Source organism: Heterodontus francisci, chromosome 19, assembly GCF_036365525.1.
Source record: "Heterodontus francisci isolate sHetFra1 chromosome 19, sHetFra1.hap1, whole genome shotgun sequence".
NCBI classification, from domain to species: domain Eukaryota; kingdom Metazoa; phylum Chordata; class Chondrichthyes; order Heterodontiformes; family Heterodontidae; genus Heterodontus; species Heterodontus francisci.
The window spans coordinates 55110021-55129594 of record NC_090389.1 but is presented as its reverse complement, the minus strand read 5'-3'; the positions used below and the strand labels follow the sequence as shown (position 1 = coordinate 55129594).

Here is a 19574-nt window from a genome sequence, read left to right as displayed (position 1 = left end):
TACGACACCACCAATTTTCATGGCATCTGCAAACTTATCATACCTCCTATATTCACGCCTAAATCATTAATGTACACTACAAACAGCAAGGGTCCCAGCACCGATCCTTGCGGTACACCACTGGTCACAGGCTTCCACCCGCAAAAACAACCCTTGACCATCACCCTCTACCTCCTGCCACTAAACCAATTTTGGATCCACTTTGCCAAATTGCCCTGGATCCCATGGGCTCTTACCTTCTTAACCAATCTGCCATGTGGGACCTTATCAAAAGCCCTACTGAAGTCCATGTAAACTACATCAACTGCTTTACCCTCATCTACACATCTAGTCACCGCCTCTCAAATTTCAATCAGATTAGTTAGACACTATCTCCCCCTGACAAAGCCATGCAGACTATCCCTGGTTAATCCCTGCCTCTCCAAGTGGAGATTAATCCTGTCCCTCAGAATTTTTTCCAATATTTTCCCAACCACTGATGTTAGACTCACTGGCCTGTAATTACCTGGTTTATCCATACTATCCTTCTTGAATAATGGAACCACATTCGCTGTCCTCCAGTCCTCTGGTACCTCTCCTGTGGCCAGAGAGGATTTGAAAATTCGTGTTAGAGTCCCTGCATTCTCCTCCCTTGCCTCACATGACAGCCTGGGATACATCTCATCTGGGCCTGAGGATTTATCCACTTTTAAGCCACTAAAGCAGCTAATACTTCCTCCATTTCAGTGCTGATTATCACATCTAAAACCTTTGTACTTTAGCCAATGTTTAATGACAAAGATGGTAGTTATCTCTTTTGAAAGTAAGCCTTTTGTTTTGCATATGTGGTATGTTGAAATACCATTAAATGTGGCATTTACCTAGTTACTTAAATGAAAGTTTGTTATATGCTGTCGATACTGTAAAACAACCATTCGTTATTAGAACTAAAGTTAATTTTTTGTTTTGGTAACAATAGGAATCCAAGTTGATGACTTGTTACCTAAAATTAATGGAAGCACAGATAAAGGTAGTGTACCGAAACAACATTTCAGAAACTATGAATATAAACTGGCAAACATATTGATTATAATTTTTGTGCAGTGTATCTGGTTATCGATATGAACAAAATTTAATTTTTAAAATGTATTTGATTTTTGCCCTCATGAAGGAGAGGAGTATTGCTGGGGAATGGAATACTTTCCAATTTCAGAAATCCATTGGCTGCTTTAAGCACAAGTCAGGTATACAATTACCAGTTGCAGAATAAGACTCCACCACCAATGTGCTTTACAACCAAAACCTCAGAAGAACATCTCCTTCAAAGCCAGCCATTTTCTGCACCAGCCTTGGCACCTTTCAATCGGCAAATACTGGACTGAGATTTTCATGCTGGTTTTACCTAGGTCCCTTGCACCCTTCAGAAAGAGGCATTTTCCTTTCAGTATGGCCAAGGCTTAAGTTCATGCCTCGTGTTTTAGAAACACCAAGACAGCAAAGATGGAATCATTTTCAGCATGTAGTTTTTATTACTCAGGCATGTTGTGTTCTCATGGGTATGAAACAATTCATTTGGATGATCTGAATATAGCTGGAAGAAGCTTTTTCAAGTAATCTAAGAATTAAAGCTTTGCTAGTGTGCATTCACTTTTATTTTTAGGATCTCTACTGACTCTAAAAACATTGGGGTCAGGGAGAGAGGAGGAGGCAAAGTTAAGAGAAGGAATGCAGTTTAAAATCAAAATGACTGTTTCCAAAATGTTAATGGATTTATGAAAGGTACAGCTCTCTTTATGCTTCATCGATTGGAGATCACGTGTGAAATTAAGTGTGCAAATCAACTTAAAATAATAGAAGCACTGTTGCCTACTAATGGTATGTTCACTTCAATTTTATGAATTTCACAGGACAATATAAAATATCCATCTGCATTATTGATTCTGTGGATTGCATTTTGAAGCTAGTCATTCAAGTGTTCCAAGCAGGAAATGAACTAAAACAAATACTTAATTGAAGATTCTTTCTTTCTAATAGAGCACTTTCTATTAAAGAGTGGAGGGGACTGCTCTGAGCTATTCCAACAGTTCATTGAGTGCAAGAGTGAGTACACTGTCTGATTTACACTGTCTAAATGACGCATAGGATACTAAAAAACCTACACAACAGCATTAAGAATAGGGTAATGTCCTATAGTTTTGGCTGCAGATCAAAATGTTAGAATAAGCCCTTAATAACTTCGTGTGATTTGAATCTGAAAGGCTAAATTATTTTAAATTATAATGTAAAGTTGCAAATTTTAAGGTGGATAGTGGTGCTTCCTGTTCTTGTTTGTTTGTCCCTTTTCAAAGCATATTGGTTTGAAGGTAAGCATGCCTTTGCCGTGGATTAAGTGTAGTAATCAACAAAGAGAGAACTTGGTGGCTTTAACAGTGAAGCTGCTGGTTTCTGCCTTAATCCTGGGTTGTATTTTCTAATTCTATTAGGTAATTCCTGCATTTGAAATTTTTGTTGATTGTGTGATAGTGCAATTCATTTTTTTCTTGTAGCATTGCATTCTCTTATGTTGCTTGTTTTGATTTTTAGTGCTTTGTCAAATTGGGCTTTTTTGTTTTAAACTAATCATAGTTGCGGCTACAATGTAAAATGGTACACACATCAGTGGCCGCCATAATAATTCATCAATGGAGCCACAGGACCATAATTTACAACTATGTATTGCATTGCACATAGTTTTTCTAATGCTGGTGTTTTTCTCACATCCTACTCTCCTGCTTGTTCCCCAAACATATGAATATTTTTAAGCAGCTATCTAATTGTAGAATATCCTTCAATACCATTTTGTGACAATGAATTCCATGTTCTAATCACCCTCTGTGTAAAGAAATTCATGCTAAATGCCCTTTTAGTTCTTTTTGCAGTTATCTTAAATTTATGCCCTGCTGTTACCATCTAACCAGTGAAAACACTCTATCACGACTTGCTTCATTATAACCCTTCGTAATCTTAAAGGCTTTTATGAGGCCATCCCTTAACCTTCTCAACTCTAGTGAAAAAGACCCTAACTTCTTGGGTCTCTCTTCATAACATTCACCCCTTATCCCATGTAACTCCTGAGTGAATCAAGGCTACTTTTAAAAATCTTTTCTTTAATATGGTGTTCAAAACTACACAGTACCCCAGTGCTGCCTGACTAAAGTCTAATACAAATTGAACACTACCTTCTTGCATTTGTTTTATGTGCCTCTAGATATAAAACCAAAGATTTAATTTGCTTCTGTCATGACTGTATCTACTTGTGCAGCTACCTCTTAATGATCTTTATCTGCATAGCAGGGTCCCTTTGCACCTCTATGGCACTGATTATCGTGCAGTGCATTTACTTCCCACATGCTTATTTCCAAAATGTATTATTTCTTTTTACATTGAACTGCAGCTGTCACTTATCAGTTCATCCTGCTTGCTATTCTATTTTCTGTTGTTCTCAGAATCCTTGTCACAATTTGCTATTCTCCACAATTTGAGATCAACAAATTTTGATATTGTTCCCTCAATTGCTAAGTCCAGGTCACTTACATATATAGTAAATTAAAGTGGCCTCATCACAGCCTAGCACACTGGCTGCGGTATTCAGGAGATACAGGATGCATTGCAGCAAACCACCAAGATTGCTTCAACAGCATTCCCTCCCTGCAACCTCTATGACTGAGAAAGTTGAGCACCACCACGTCACACAGTAACTCAATTTGGACATATTGTTACAACCGACTGCTCCAGTCAAAGCCCCCAATCAAAATATACGATTCTGATTGTGGTGGGAGAAACGCACTGTTAATTCAATCCCGTCGCTCCACAGATCGCCTAACATATCATTTAAAAGTTTCCAAATTAAAGAAAAGACCCAGCCAAATTGTACCACCTATTAACCCCTGAAAATGCCTAACCAGACCAGGTGTCTTTAAATCAACAAATTAACTCTTTAATTAGAAGAACTAAATTCTTAAACACTTTCTTTTCTTTTTCTTTTGGGCCTCCTTATCTCGAGAGACAATGGATACGCGCCTGGAGGTGGTCAGTGGTTTGTGAAGCAGCGCCTGGAGTGGCTATAAAGGCCAATTCTGGAGTGACAGGCTCTTCCACAGGTGCTGCAGAGAAATTTGTTTGTTGGGGCTGTTGCACAGTTGGCTCTCCCCTTGCGCCTCTGTCTTTTTTCCTGCCAACTACTAAGTCTCTTCGACTCGCCACAATTTAGCCCTGTCTTTATGGCTGCCCGCCAGCTCTGGCGAATGCTGGCAACTGACTCCCACGACTTGTGATCAATGTCACACGATTTCATGTCGCGTTTGCAGACGTCTTTATAACGGAGACATGGACGGCCGGTGGGTCTGATACCAGTGGCGAGCTCGCTGTACAATGTGTCTTTGGGGATCCTGCCATCTTCCATGCGGCTCACATGGCCAAGCCATCTCAAGCGCCGCTGACTCAGTAGTGTGTATAAGCTGGGGGTGTTGGCCGCTTCAAGGACTTCTGTGTTGGAGATATAGTCCTGCCACCTGATGCCAAGTATTCTCCGAAGGCAGCGAAGATGGAATGAATTGAGACGTCGCTCTTGGCTGGCATACGTTGTCCAGGCCTCGCTGCCGTAGAGCAAGGTACTGAGGACACAGGCCTGATACACTCGGACTTTTGTGTTCCGTGTCAGTGCGCCATTTTCCCACACTCTCTTGGCCAGTCTGGACATAGCAGTGGAAGCCTTACCCATGCGCTTGTTGATTTCTGCATCTAGAGACAGGTTACTGGTGATAGTTGAGCCTAGGTAGGTGAACTCTTGAACCACTTCCAGAGCGTGGTCGCCAATATTGATGGAGGGAGCATTTCTGACATCCTGCCCCATGATGTTCGTTTTCTTGAGGCTGATGGTTAGGCCAAATTCATTGCAGGCAGACGCAAACCTGTCGATGAGACTCTGCAGGCATTCTTCAGTGTGAGATGTTAAAGCAGCATCGTCAGCAAAGAGGAGTTCTCTGATGAGGACTTTCCGTACTTTGGACTTCGCTCTTAGACGGGCAAGGTTGAACAACCTGCCCCCTGATCTTGTGTGGAGGAAAATTCCTTCTTCAGAGGATTTGAACGCATGTGAAAGCAGCAGGGAGAAGAAAATCCCAAAAAGTGTGGGTGCGAGAACACAGCCCTGTTTCACACCACTCAGGATAGGAAATGAAGATATAAACAACATTTAAAAATAGAAAAAATTTGAGTCCTTGCAAATTTACAGTCCAATGTTGCTTGAAGTCCTCGCAGCCTTCCAATGCGGAAAAAAGGTTCTTCCACAGTAGAACAGTCCGTAGTCTATCTCCAACAGTAGGTGATGCTTTCCTTCTCCAGTGAATTTCAACAGTTAACGACATGCAAATACTTTCAATAGAATCAATGTGACTCCAGAGTTTTTATGCTTTTGGATGGCAGCTGTTCCTGATTCTGCCTTCATGCCTCTCTAGGCACAGTTTTTGTTTCCTTACTTGTCCCATTACCGCTCCCTTTGGTCCTGTACCATCAGCGCTTCTGTCATGTAATCTCTCCTGCCTATCACAGACCTTCCCTTTTTTATTCTTTGCCCCACCCCCCCCCGCGCCCCACCCCCCTCGCGCCCCCCGCGCGCCGCCCCTGCCCCTCGCACGCCCCCTTGCCCCCTTTCACTTGCTTACAACCTGTTTTATCTCTAACTTTTTCCAGTTCTGATGAAAGGTCATTGGCTTGAATCGTTAGCTCTGTTTCTCTCCCACAGATGCTGCCAGGCCTGCTGAGCGTTTCCAACATTTTGTTTTTACTTCAGATTTCTAGCATCCGCAGTATTTTGTTTTTGTATTTTGTATGACTTCCATGTTTTTGTATTCAGTGCCCTTATTTGCAAAGTCCAAGTAGCCCACACACTTTCTTAACCGCTTTGTCAACATTGCCCTGTCACCTCCAAACATTTCAAAATATGCATCCCAGGTCCCTCTACTCTATGTCGCCTGACATCTGCTACTATCATGCTCACTAATTACTTTGTTGACAAGTTTTGTATCATTTGCGAACTTTGAAATTGTACTCCCTGCACCCAAATCCATGTCATTTCTATATAGCAAGAAATTAGTGGTCCCACTAACAACGCCTGGGGACCCCACTGCATACTTCTCTCCAGTCAGGAAAACATCCATTCACCACTACTGTTTGTCTCCTGTCATTTAGCCAACCATCTATCCAAGTTACCACCAACCCTCCAAGTAAGTCTGTTGTGAGATATTTTATCAGATGCCTTTTGAAAGTTCATACATATAACACGTACTGGAATACCTTTGTCAATCCAGACTGTTCTTCAAAACGGTCAATCAGGTTTGTCGGACACAATTAACCTTTAACACATACATCTGGCTGTCCCTTATGTTTTTCCAAGTGAGAATTAATTTCGTCCTTGACAACGGTCTGGACATTGGATTGATTGGCCTGTCGTTACCAGGTTTATCATTTTCCCCTTTTTTGAACAGGGGTGTAACATTTGCAATCTTCCTGTCTTCTGGAACCACTCCAATATCCAAGGAGGATTGAAAGACTGTGGTCATAACTTCTGCTGTCTCTATCCTAGCTTCCTTTAGCAACCTGGGGTGCATTCCATCCAGACCAGGTGACTTGTTAACTTTGAGTGATGCCAACCTATTTAGCTCCTATTTTCCATCTTTTCTAATCCTTGCCAAAATCTCTACACCACATCCTACCCCCTAATCTGACATTAATTTCATCCTCATTTTTTGCAGAGCAAGATGCAAAGTACTCTTTCAGTGCCTAGAATCGTAGAATGGATACAGCACAAACGGAAGCCATTCAGCCTGTCATGCCTATGCCGGCTGTTTGCAAGAGCAACTCAACTAGTCCCACTCTCCCGTCCTTTCCCCGTAGCCCTGCAATTTTTTTCTCTTCAGGTGCTTATCCAATTCCCTTTTGAAAGCCACCATTGAATCTGCCTCCACAGATCCTAACCACTCGCTGCATAAAACAGTTTGTCCTCGTGTTGATGTTGGTTCTTTTGCCTGTCACCTTAAATTGGTGTCCTCTTAAATTCCAGAATGCTTCTTGTGGAAGGATGTTGCTGGAGCCTATCTTTACTCCGTTTCACATTTATTGTACAGAGTAAAAAGGATTACAAACAAGTTGCTCCTCACTCAAAACCTCTACCAATCTCAGTAGGAGTCTCCTCATAAGTGCTCAAGTAAGACCCCAATCAACACCCTCCACCTGCATATGATTAAACAATTGATACACAGTTAACACTGATTCTTGACCCTTCTGCCAATGGGAACAGTTCCTCTTTGTCTAGACCTCAGGATTTGAACACCTCCATCAAATCTCCTCCCAGCCTTCTCTTCACTAAGGAGAACAACCCCAGCTTCTCCAGTCTATTCACATAACTGAAGGCGCTCATCACTAGAACCATTCTTATACATCTTTACTGCACCCTCTCTAAAGCTTTCACATCCTTCCTAAAGTGCAGTGCCCAGAATTGGACACACACTGGTTCAGCCTAGCTGAAGTATTATTATAAAGGTTCATCATAACTTCCTTGCATTTATACTCTATGCCTCCATGCATAGATCCCTTTTTGATCCCTAATCTACCGCCTCTCCTGTTTTCACCCTTTTACTATTTATATGCCTCGTGGGCTCCCTCTTATGTTAGTTGCCAGTCTCTTCTCGTGTTCTCTCATTGCCTCTCTTAGTTCCTTCTTCAGTCTCCGCTGAACTTTCTGTATTCAGCCTGGCTGTCTCTTGTATTAAGCTCCCTTTTGCTGCTTCATCTTACTCTCTATCTCTTTTATCATCCAGGACCCCTTAAGGTTATCATCTCTCTCCAGCACTGCAATATTCTCAATCAATACTGCCACCCCTCCTCCCTCCTTTCAATCCCATCTCTCCCGAACACCTTGCATCCAGGGATATTTAGTACTCAGTCCTGCCTTTTTTTGAGCCAAGTCTCGTTATGGCTTTGCCTCCACAGGAAGATGTCCTTTCTTGCCCCTAATCGGCCCCACCATTCCTTGAACTATCCTTTTACTTTTTATATGTTTATAAAAGATTTTGGGGTTTCCTTTTAATTTACCTACTAATCCTTTCTTATACTCTTTTCTTGCCTTTTATAACCTTTTTCAGTTTCTCCCTGCACTCTCTATTCTGCCTAGTTTTCAGTTGTATTTTGTGCCTGATCTCTGTCATGAATCTCCTTTGTTTAATTTTAGCCTCTATTTCCTTTATCATTCAAAGAGCTCTAGCTTTGGATGCCTCTTCCTTATGAGAATATACTTGATTTGTGCCCAAACTATCACTGTCTTGAAGGCTTTCCATTGCTCATTTACTATTTTTCTGGCCAACGGGCTAGATCCCTTCTCAAATTACCAAAATTGGCACTTTTCCAGTCGGGTATTTTCATCTTTGATTTCTCGATGTCCTTTTCCATAACTACTTTAAGCCAAATTACATTCTACTCACTATTACCCAAAAGTTCTTTACCCTCATTGCTCCTTATTCTTTTATTTTCCCCAAATCTCTTTTAGGGTATTTGAAGTCCCCTACTATTAGTGCTCTGTTACTTATGCATTTCTCTGAATTTTGCCTATAGGTTTGCCCCTCATTATTTAGGGCTATTTAATATGTACTAGAGCAAAGTAGGAGGATCTCTAGTCTACTGCTTATTTCACTAAAGTTGCCCTAGAAATGCTTGATTTTGACATTGCATGCCTGGAATGATTTAATACTACCATACTAACATGGTTTGCCGCAATGATCAGAGTCTTTGATGTTTTTAATAATGTTGTCTCTGGACGCCTGGTCTTGAACGGAGCCTGTGTTGGTCCAATGGGCATTTCCTAGTCAGAGGCCCATACTTTCTGGGATACTTAGAATTTGCTGGGCCATAGTGTTTTTAGAGGGATCTTATTTTAAATATCCTCGGGTAAATTTAAGCATGCTGTAATTTAAGGAACAAAGTCAACTACTTAGTTAACATTCTGGATATTGACTTTAAAAGATGTAGGATTACTTTGCACTGGTAGTTACTGCATCTATTTGAAACTATTATGTGCTTAAATAGAGAAATGTTACCTTTGTGTAGAAAATGTCTCATTGGGGTTTACAGCAGTGTTTTTCTCAAGTACCAACTGAATGCTTGGCAGTAACATTTTGAATTTCTTGTGAATTAAATTATTCAAAACCCTAAAATCAGTATAGATCTGTAATGGATTGAAGGTGACTGATAAACTAATTTTCTCAGTTCTGATTCCGGCTGGATGCTCGTGAAACTGTTTCATCTCCAAACAAAAAAAACATTTAGTGGTACTTTTGGCTCTTACAAGAAGTTTATTTGGATGAACTGTGGAAAGTTTCCACAAAAGGAAAAGTATAATCCTCTTTCTTGCACTCTGAGTTTGGTGCCCAATTACTCCAATGACTAGCTGAACCACATTCGAAGTCATGCCAGTCTCCTTGATGCACAAATTGTTTCCTTTTAAAAGGGATATTTAAAAGTTTTATCGGTTGATAAACAGGAAGATTTGAATTTTATAGCCAGGTATCTACAGAAGCTGAAGACTGCATTGTAGTTCAGAGGCCTGGTGTTGCATTCCTGCAGTACTTCCACACTATTACAGAATTTGCATATGTAGGTGAGTTGACCATGACAGGCATACATAAAAACAAGAAATGCTGGAAATACTCAGCAGGTCTGACAGCATCTGTGGAGAGAGAAGCAGAGTTAACGTTTCAGGTCAGTGACCCTTCATCAGGGGTTCTGATGAAGCGGTTCAGAGCCCCTGATGAAGGGTCACTGACCTGAAACGTTAACTCTGCTTCTCTCTCCACAGATGCTGTCAGACCTGCTGAGTATTTCCAGCATTTCTTGTTTTTATTTCAGATTTCCAGCATCTGCAGTATTTTGCTTTTATTGTGACAGGCATACATTCTTGTCTGACTGTGCTTCTTGTTGGTAGATGAACTTAACTCAGTAGATTTTGTGTGATGGCATTTTAATTGTAGAACACCATATCCATACATTCTTTCCTCTTAAGTGTAATGAAAATAAATAGGACCTGTTGAGTGATTTGTAGAGTTTTATTTGTTTCTCCTGGTATATGTTGAAAATTGGTCCTGCTTTTTCACACCAATTTAGTTGAAAGCTACTTTAGGGTTGAGGAAATCCAAAACATTCGGAAAAACCCAGGAGTTGAGTCATAGCTTGAGTCATGGCATTTCAGGGAGAGAGATGCTTAAGTTCCATGAAATGTGGCATTTGCCAAAACTAGTCTGCTTGATGGTAGTTGGAGGTGGGTCAATAATGCTTTTTTTTTTTCTCTTCAGAGGATCCCATAGATTCTTCCATGTCTGACTGGGTATTCTAAATACTTATGATTTGCCATTGCCACTGATAAAAATCTGTCAATGTTGAAATGAATAAAATAAATGTTGAGATTGTGCTCTGCTTGTTATCCCGAAAAAGATAGTGAAGCTGCTGCTAAGCAGTGTATAACCTGAGCTCGAACATGATGTAGGAGTCCTAATTGCCGAAGTCACTGATTCAATCACTTTCTTTTCAGAAAGATTATGTTGTTTCTATGTTTTATGTTTAACTGCTGAATCGAGGTCCTTTAGCACAGTAGTTTGTCATTGTTAAAAAGTAATGGATATACATCACCTGGAGAGAGAGAGAGAGATGAAATCCATTAAGATGAACAGGAAGGTTTAAAATGTATAGCCAGGTAGCTACAGAATAAACTATCATAGGCTCATTACTGCCCTGTAATTCAAAGGTCTTTGAGTTGCATTCTTGCAATACTTCCACTGTATTGCAGAATTTATCTTTGGCTTTCTGTCAACGCCAAGAACATATTAATCAATGACACCCACAATTTTTTATTGGTGAAGAATCTATTAGTAAGTGTTTCTGACCTTCATGCACAAAAACTCTGTCTTGGAGTGCTAGTGGTCATGTTTTCACTTGTAGTGTGCCATTCTTTTTAAATCATTTTCCAGCATTATCTGATTAGGTTGTCTTCATATTTTGGAACGAGCCCTGATCTGTTGGAACATGAAGCCAAGAACACCAGTGGCTATATATTAAAAAGGGCAGAAAATAGAAATGTTTACTGATTAGGATTCAATGCCAGAGCATTGACCCCTCTACTCAGGTGGGCAACCATGATAGTAGTGAGGATGCCAACCTGAGTAGAGGTCATGTCTGTGTTAATCTACCAGATCTGAAGAAGTGAAAACTTGCAAGAAAATGAATTAACTGCATCAAAGCCCATGCAACAAAAAAACAGCTTTTCTCTCTTGAGAAATCAGTGGATCAGTACCGATAAGGGGAGAATATTTTGAGACAGATTGAGAAACATTGATACATTGTAAAGTAGAGGAAATGAAGTGCCTTGTAAAGCCACCACAGTTCACCATCCTCTTTTTCTGCCAATTTTCTCCTCTTCTCCCCTCCCCTGAAAGACATAGCTTCAAATCCCGACCCTGTCCTCAATGATATGTTCACATCCAACAACTTCCACATTTAATTCCTGTTTTTTTTTCTGAGTTAGCTAATCTCAGCTATTGTGACAGTAGTGATGCTGCAATTAGCCTCCGGTCCCTGAGTTTGGAGGCGGGGGGAGAGGGGGTGTGGAATTAGTCCGGGGTCCCACTTCTGAAAATGGCCATGACCAGCTGTGATATTAGAGGTGGCAGAACAGATGCTAAAGTCTAGATTATAGCCTATGAATTTGCTCATTTGGATTCTTACGAAGAAAGAATTAAAGTCCTTTAATAATAACCATGTGTTAGAAATTTCATTTACGATAGCATGAAATGTACTTGCAACGTGAAAAAAAGTGACAATTCTTTTGTGCCTCCTATCTAAAAGTATGTCTCTGAACTGTTATAAGATTGAAATTAACTAAAAATATTCCAGTGGACCTTGTTACTTACTTTGCAGATTTGAACACATACCTACTGCAACAATATATCAGACAAAAATGGAAGTAGAGGGGGTTAATTGATATTTTTGGGGGGTCAGATTACTGCACCTGGATTTTCTTTTGTGCATTATTTTATTCATATATAAGGAGAAAGAGGGTATCTAGAGAAAGGATTGGCCCACTAAAGGACAAAGGAGGAATGTTATGCTTGGACTCAGAGAAAATGGGTGAGATTCTAAACGAGTACTTTGCATCGGTATTCACCGAGGAGAGGGACATGACGGATGTTGAGGTTAGGAACAGATGTTTGATTACTCTAGGTCAAGTCGGCATAAGGAGGGAGGAAGTGTTGGGTATTCTAAAGGGCATTAAGGTGGACAAGTCCCCAGGTCCGGATGGGATCTATCCCAGGTTACTGAGGGAAGCGAGAGAGGAAATAGCTGGGGCCTTAACAGATATCTTTGCAGCATCCTTAAACACGGGTGAGGTCCCGGAGGACTGGAGAATTGCTAATGTTGTCCCCTTGTTTAAGAAGGGTAGCAGGGATAATCCAGGTAATTATAGACCGGTGAGCCTGACGTCAGTGGTAGGGAAGCTGCTGGAGAAGATACTGAGGGATAGGATCTATTCCCATTTGGAAGAAAATGGGCTCATCAGTGATAGGCAACATGGTTTTGTGCAGGGAAGGTCATGTCTTACCAACTTAATAGAATTCTTTGAGGAAGTGACAAAGTTGATTGATGACGGAAGGGCTGTCGATGTCATATACATGGACTTCAGTAAGGCGTTTGATAAGGTTCCCCATGGTAGGCTGATGGAGAAAGTGAAGGCGCTTGGGGTCCAAGGTGTACTAGCTAGATGGATAAAGAACTGGCTGGGCAACAGGAGACAAAGAGAGTAGCAGTGGAAGGGAGTTTCTCAAAATGGAGACGTGTGACCAGTGGTGTTCCACAGGGATCCGTGCTGGGACCACTGTTGTTTGTGATATACATTAATGATTTGGAGGAAAGTATAGGTGGACTGATTAGCAAATTTGCAGACGACACTAAGATTGGTGGAGTAGCAGATAGTGAAGGGGACTGTCAGAGAATACAGCAGAATATAGATAGATTGGAGAGTTGGGCAGAGAAATGGCAGATGGAGTTCAATCAGGGCAAATGCGAGGTGATGCATTTTGGAAGATCCAATTCAAGAGTGAACTATACAGTAAATGGAAAAGTCCTGGGGAAAATTGATGTCCAGAGAGATTTGGGTGTTCAGGTCCACTGTTCCCTGAAGGTGGCAACGCAGGTAAATAGAGTGGTCAAGAAGGCATACGGCATGCTTTCCTTCATCGGACGGGGTATTGAGTACAAGAGTTGGCAGGTCATGTTACAGTTGTATAGGACTTTGGTTCGGCCACATTTGGAATACTGCGTACAGTTCTGGTCGCCACATTATCAAAAGGATGTGGATGCTTTGGAGAGGGTGCAGAGGAGGTTCACCAGGATGTTGTCTGGTATGGAGGGTGCTAGCTATGAAGAGAGGTTGAGTAGATTAGGATTATTTTCATTAGAAAGACGGAGGTTGAGGGGGGACCTGATTGAGGTGTACAAAATCATGAGAGGTATAGACAGGGTGGATAGCAAGAAGCTTTTTCCCAGAGTGGGGGTTTCAATTACTAGAGGACACGAGTTCAAAGTGAAAGGGGAAAAGTTTAGGGGGGATATGCGTGGAAAGTTCTTTACGCAGAGGGTGGTGGGCACCTGGAACGCATTGCCAGCGGAGGTGGTAGATGCGGGCACGATGGAGTCTTTTAAGATGTATCTAGACAGATACATGAATGGGCAGGAAGAAAAGAGATACAGAAGCTTAGAAAATGGGCGACATGTTTAGAGAGAGGCTCTGGATCGGCGCAGGCTTGGAGGGCCGAAGGGCCTGTTCCTGTGCTGTAATTATCTTTGTTCTTTGTTTTTGTTTTTTATTATTAGTTTTAAACAATTGTATTTTTGACACATTTTAGCCTTGTTTTTTTAATTATCCATCCACATTCGAAATGCAAGAAAGGAAAATGTTAATGCATGTTTGTTGATGCTTTTCAGTTCTTTCCTTTTCTTGTGCAAATCAAATGGATAAGTAATGAAAATGAGTGAACTGCGTGAGAACTATGTTTGAACTGTTATCCATTTCAAAAGATTGGGCCAACACTGAAAATATCACACGACGGACCTGTTTGGGTTACTGGCCAAGCATTTTGCTGAAAAAGGGTCTGATATATTCATAGTGAAATACTTTACTAAAAAGATTTTGACTTAATATTACAAAACCTTTTTTGAATTGCAGACAAGTTGAAAGCCCCAGTGGACTCAACTCAGAACAATAGGATTTCAAGCATGGAAGGTAAAAGGCATATTTTTCAGTAATGGGAATAATTCTACAGCACAATCAAATAGAAGCACATAGTCAGCTGAGGCCCAGTCTAACCTAGAATTATCACAGGGGATTGCTGGGTTGGCCTGGCATTGGCAAGTGAGACTTGATGGCTCTATTGCTGATTCATAGCATCACTTTGCTAATGATTGGAGGAGGCTGACAGAGCATGCAGTACATGGCATTTATCCTATTTTTTTGGGTGACCATACACATTAACACGTAGATGCCATTGTCATAGCTGCACTGATGCAGTTTGGCTAGGGGAGTGGCATGCTCAGGTCTTTTTCTGGCTTGTTGCCCCAGCCATACCCTTTACTGTGCTTGTTACACTGAGCTGCTTCCCATGTCATGTGGTGGTCAGGACCCCTGGGAAAAGGTGATCAGGATCTTACATTTAACACTTCTGGCTAAAGATGCTTGCATATCTGATACGATGGTGATCTAAAAACGCAAGCCACAAAGAAGTGTTGACACTGTGCTGTTTGACTATGAGGAGTGTTGGCACTGTGTACTGTCTAAACTCTGGAGAGTGTTGGTGCTGTGTATTGCCTGAACTGTGGGAAGTGTTGGCACTGTGCATTACCTGAACTGTGAAGACTGTTAGCGCTGTATCTTGTCTGAACTATGAGGAATGTTGGCACTGTGCATTGAACTATAGGGAGTGTTAGTGCTTTGCATTGTCTGAATTGTGAGGTATGTTAATATTTGAATAAACTAGGGAGTGTTGGCACTTTGCATTATCTGAACTGTGGGGAATGTTAGTTCTGTGCATTGTCTGAACTGTGGGGAGTGTTGAAACTGTGCATTGTCTGAACGCTGAGGGGTTATGCCTACAGTGCCACTATAAATCTATGTTGTCAAGCAGAGCATTGCCTTCCACCAGCCTGCCTTCTACCGCCTGGATCAAATTATAATTACAGTTAGAATGCTGGGTGACTGGTGTCCAATTACACCTTCCCCCTTCCCTGCATTGCCTGTACACTAGATGACATAATGTTGCCCATAGAAGCAGCCAAAAAAAATTATTTATTTTGTCTGGTTCCCTTAATTTGGTGATAAGAACATCGAAATAAGAGCAGGAGGAGGCCATGTGGCCCCTCAGGCCTGCTCCTCTATTCAGTAAGATCCTGAATGATCTTCTACCTGAACACCACTTTCCTGCCCTATTCCCTTAGTGTCCAAAACTCTATCGTAGGATTACACCTGCCAAGAATGAGGCATATTAATTTCACCATATGGACATTAAATTTCAAATTGTTGCTGGGAAGAAGAGAAGGCCTGTTACAAGGGCTGCCATACTTGGATGGAAAATATTTGCATACCAACAGACTGTGCTTGTGTAGACAAAGGACCATTCCCTGACACATTCAACCCACAATGGATGTTGATCACCAGACAGGAGCCAGGACTGGTTGGACCAGCTGGTCACATGACTAATTGGCTGTTCAAGGGTTTTTTGAACTAGCCACAGAGCATTTGAGAAAGACTGTTTGCTCCTGGACTGAGAAGATCTCTCCTGTCTGCACCCATCTCTTTCTCACAAACTTCTAAATCCACTGAAGACGCATGAACCCCAAGAAAGAAAAGTCTCCTACAGTGAACAAGGTTTAAGAAGAATACTGGGCCCCAGCAAATAGCAAGATCTATCTACAGTCAAGGACTCTACAGTGAGCTTGAAGAACTGTAACAAAAACTTTCAGATATTGCCTCAAACTTTTCCACTTTATTTTTTTCTTCTGCTCTTTTCTGTCTCTATATGCATGTGTGTATTGTGAATGCATGGTAGCATGGGCGCGCCGTGTATCCATAGTTGTCAACCAAGTTAGAGTATAAGTTCAAGTTTAATAAATTTCAACTTTTCTTCTTTACACCTAAGAAAACCTGTTTGTGCTGGTTTCTTTGCCTTATAATTGGAAAGCGGTGAACAAGCATTCACGAAGGGGGAGCTTAAAAAAACGGTATTTTAAAAATTAAGCCCTGTTACAGTAAGACCAGGTGAAGCCTGAGAGGGACCCCTAGACACCTTTCTCACCTGGTCGTAACAGAAATTTGGATGCTAACTTCCAGAATTGACCCACAGACAAATGAGCTAAATTGGAAGTGGGAAGCCAAATTGTTCCCAATTTTAAAAAGAGCAAGGTTTCAGTACAGGTTTTCTTGTGGTTGTGTGTGCTGGAATACTAACATATCTGCGACTGAGGCTAGTAGCTCCCCATGCCAGGGTGAAGTAATTTGGGATAAGTTAAAAGCACTGTCTATGGAGGCGTTGAGAAAAATGGCTGAGCAGTGTGGGATCACTGTACGTAGCAAGGCTAGGAAGTATGAACTCCTAAGGCTGTACATGCCAGTACACGAGCGGCCAAAGCCCACATAAGACAGCAGTTTGACTGGCCAAAACTCCACAAAGATATGGTGGAGTACTGCAGGAGTTGCCACATGTTGAGGGGAAACACCAACCTACAGTGAAACCTGCACCCCTGCGTCCTGTACCGGTGTTGGGAGGACCCTCCAGCAGAGGGCTGGTGAACTGTAAGGGACCCCTGCCAAGAACAAAAGGGGACAGGCAGGCACAAGGCTGGCAAAAGGTTAGAAAGAGAAGGGGAAAAAGCAACCAAGGGAGCAAGTTAAAGGAAGGCCGGGAGGAATCCTGGATGAAAACACCTACTGTCCAATCAGCCAAACCCGAAAGATTTGAAAAGATAGACACCATATCCTCCTATGTAAATGTAGACACTAGAAGCTCCTCACCAGAGTTGCTAACCATTTACAGGAAACTGCGGAGACAAAGAATGACCTCTGGGGCAGAGAAACTGTGAGGGTGATGCCTCACCTAGTTGAAGTGTCACAGGGGTGTGCAGTCGAGTCTGCAAAAATACTTGCAGGCAGGAGTGTCCCAGAGGACAGTGGGGAGATTAGCAAAGAATCCGCCCCCACAGTCAGGAGAAAAGAGAACCACGTATCCCCTGAAGTCAAAAGCCTTTGCATGTCTCACCAAAGCGTTGACATCTTTCTCACATGGTCTTAACAATAGGATATACAACACAGAAACAGCCCATTCGGCCCAACAGATCTATGCCAGCATTTGTGCTGTACACAAGCCTTCTCCCGTCTTTCTTCATATAACTCTTTCAGGATAACCCTCCATTCCGTTCTCCCCCATGCTCTTGAACCAGTCCCTGTGGTAGTGAGTTACACATTTTCACCACCCACTTGGTAAAGAAGTTTCATCTGAATTCCCTATTTGATTTCTTGGTGACTGTCTTATATTGAGGCCTCAAGTTTTGCTCTTCCCCACAAGTGGAAACATTCTCCCTTTGTGTACTCTATCAAAACCTTTCATAATTTTAAAGACCTCTATTAGGTCAGCCCTTAATCTTCTCTTTTTCAAGAGAAAAGAGACCCAGCTTGTTCATCCTCTTCTGATAGTTCTACCCCACATTTCTGGTATCACCCTTGTAAATCTTTTTTGTACCCTCTGCCTCTATATCTTTTTTATAATATGGCAACCAGAATTGAGCACAGTACTCCAGAAATGATCTGAGCAAAATTCTACACAACTTTAGCATAACTTCTTTACTTTTTCAATTCTATCCCTCTAGAAATAAACCAGAATGATTGGTTTGCTTTTATTATGGCCTTGTTAACCTGTGATGCTACTTTTAATGGTTTGTATATTTGTTCTCCAAGATCCCTTTGCTCCTCTACTCCATTTGGATTCTTATTTGCTAAATATTTTTATTATATTATTTTTATCTGTTAAAATTCATTTGCCATTGAGATGCCTATTCTGCAGGTTTGTTAATGTCTCCTTGTAATTTGTTGCAGTCATCCTCACAGTTGACTGTGCTCCACACCCCCCCCCCCCCCCCACCCTCATTTGGCGTCACCTGCAAATTTAGAAATTTTGTTTTTGATTTTGAAGTCTAAATCATAAATATAAATTGTGAACAACATTGATCCCAACCCTGATCCTCATGGAACACTACTTCCCACCTTCTACCATTCTGAATGACTACCATTTACCCCAACTCTCTGCTTTCTGTCTTGCAGCCAGCTAGCTATCCATTCTGTTACTTGTCCCCTGACTCTGCATTCTCTGATCGTATTCATTAGTCTCTTACATGGTACCTTATCGAAGGCCTTTTGAAAATCTAGATGAATTACATCTATTGCATTACCCTTGTCTACTCTCTCTCTTACCGCTTCAAAAAATTTAACAAGTATGATCAAGTGAGATTTTCCCCTTCGATATCCATGCTGACTATTCATTATTACCTTTTTGGTTTCTATCAATCTCAGGCTTGAATATACTCAGAGATTGAGGATCAATAGCCCTCTGTTGTAAGGTATTTCAAAGATTCACAACCTTCTGAATGAAGAAATTTCCCTGGATCTCAGTCCTAAATGTTCAGCATCTTATCCTGTGACTGTGGACCTCTAGTTTTAGAATCTTCAGTCAAGGGAAACAGCCTCTCTTATTTAATATAATATAAAAGCAAAATACTGCGGATGCTGGAAATCTGAAATAAAAACAAGAAATGCTGGAACCACTCAGCAGGTCTGGCAGCATCTGTGGAAAGAGAAGCAGAGCTAGCGTTTTGGGTCAGTGACCCTTCTTCAGAACTCTTATTCGGCCTCTCTTATTTGCCCTGTTATGCCCTCTAAGAATTTTATACGTTTCAATGAGGTCACCCCTCATTCTTCTAAACTCCAGAGAATATAGGCCCACTGTACTCAGTCTCTCCTCATAGGACAGACCTCTCATCCCAGGTTTTGAAGATTTCTGGTGGTTAAGCTTTCAGACTGGAGGTGGCAGTCACTTCTCTGCTGCACCAAGTTGAAGTGTAGAATTAACAGCAGGACTTCTTCTTATTTTGGATGAATCTTTCAACAGTCCCTGGCTGGACTTCTTTCTGTGATGTGATCTGTCCCTCCCTCTCCGGAGAGTTGCCTTTTAAGGTAAAACTACATCACATTAACATTTCTGTTATTTGACACATGGCCTTCTCCCCTGGTGTGACAACACAGTGGACCAGGATATAGAATCCATGGTTAGCTACTCATGTCTGGATGACTATCATTCTGTTATGATGTGGCTACTTCACACCTCTTTGTCTCAGAAAAAAAATTCAATTCAGGAATGTCCCTTGTTGGTTCCAGGATAGGTATAGTCAGTGCCTCTTAGTCTGGAATGTATCCTTTT

General features: G+C 41.5%; 1 protein-coding gene across 20 annotated transcripts in view; it reads left to right on the top strand.

Annotated features, from left to right (window-relative positions):
- The window catches only part of slmapa (sarcolemma associated protein a), a 256494-nt gene that overhangs the window by 116512 nt on the left and 120408 nt on the right, over positions 1 to 19574 (top strand). For 8 of the 20 annotated variants that reach the window (XM_068051658.1, XM_068051666.1, XM_068051657.1 and 5 more), the window contains 3 exons: positions 959 to 1009; positions 2014 to 2079; positions 14282 to 14338. The exons of 1 other annotated variant lie outside the window; for it this stretch is intronic. In XM_068051658.1, coding sequence (XP_067907759.1) covers positions 959 to 1009; positions 2014 to 2079; positions 14282 to 14338 — 174 coding nt within the window. The remainder of the gene's footprint in view (positions 1 to 958; positions 1010 to 2013; positions 2080 to 14281; positions 14339 to 19574) is intronic. 11 more of the 20 variants (XM_068051661.1, XM_068051660.1, XM_068051676.1 and 8 more) reach the window with 4 other exon arrangements.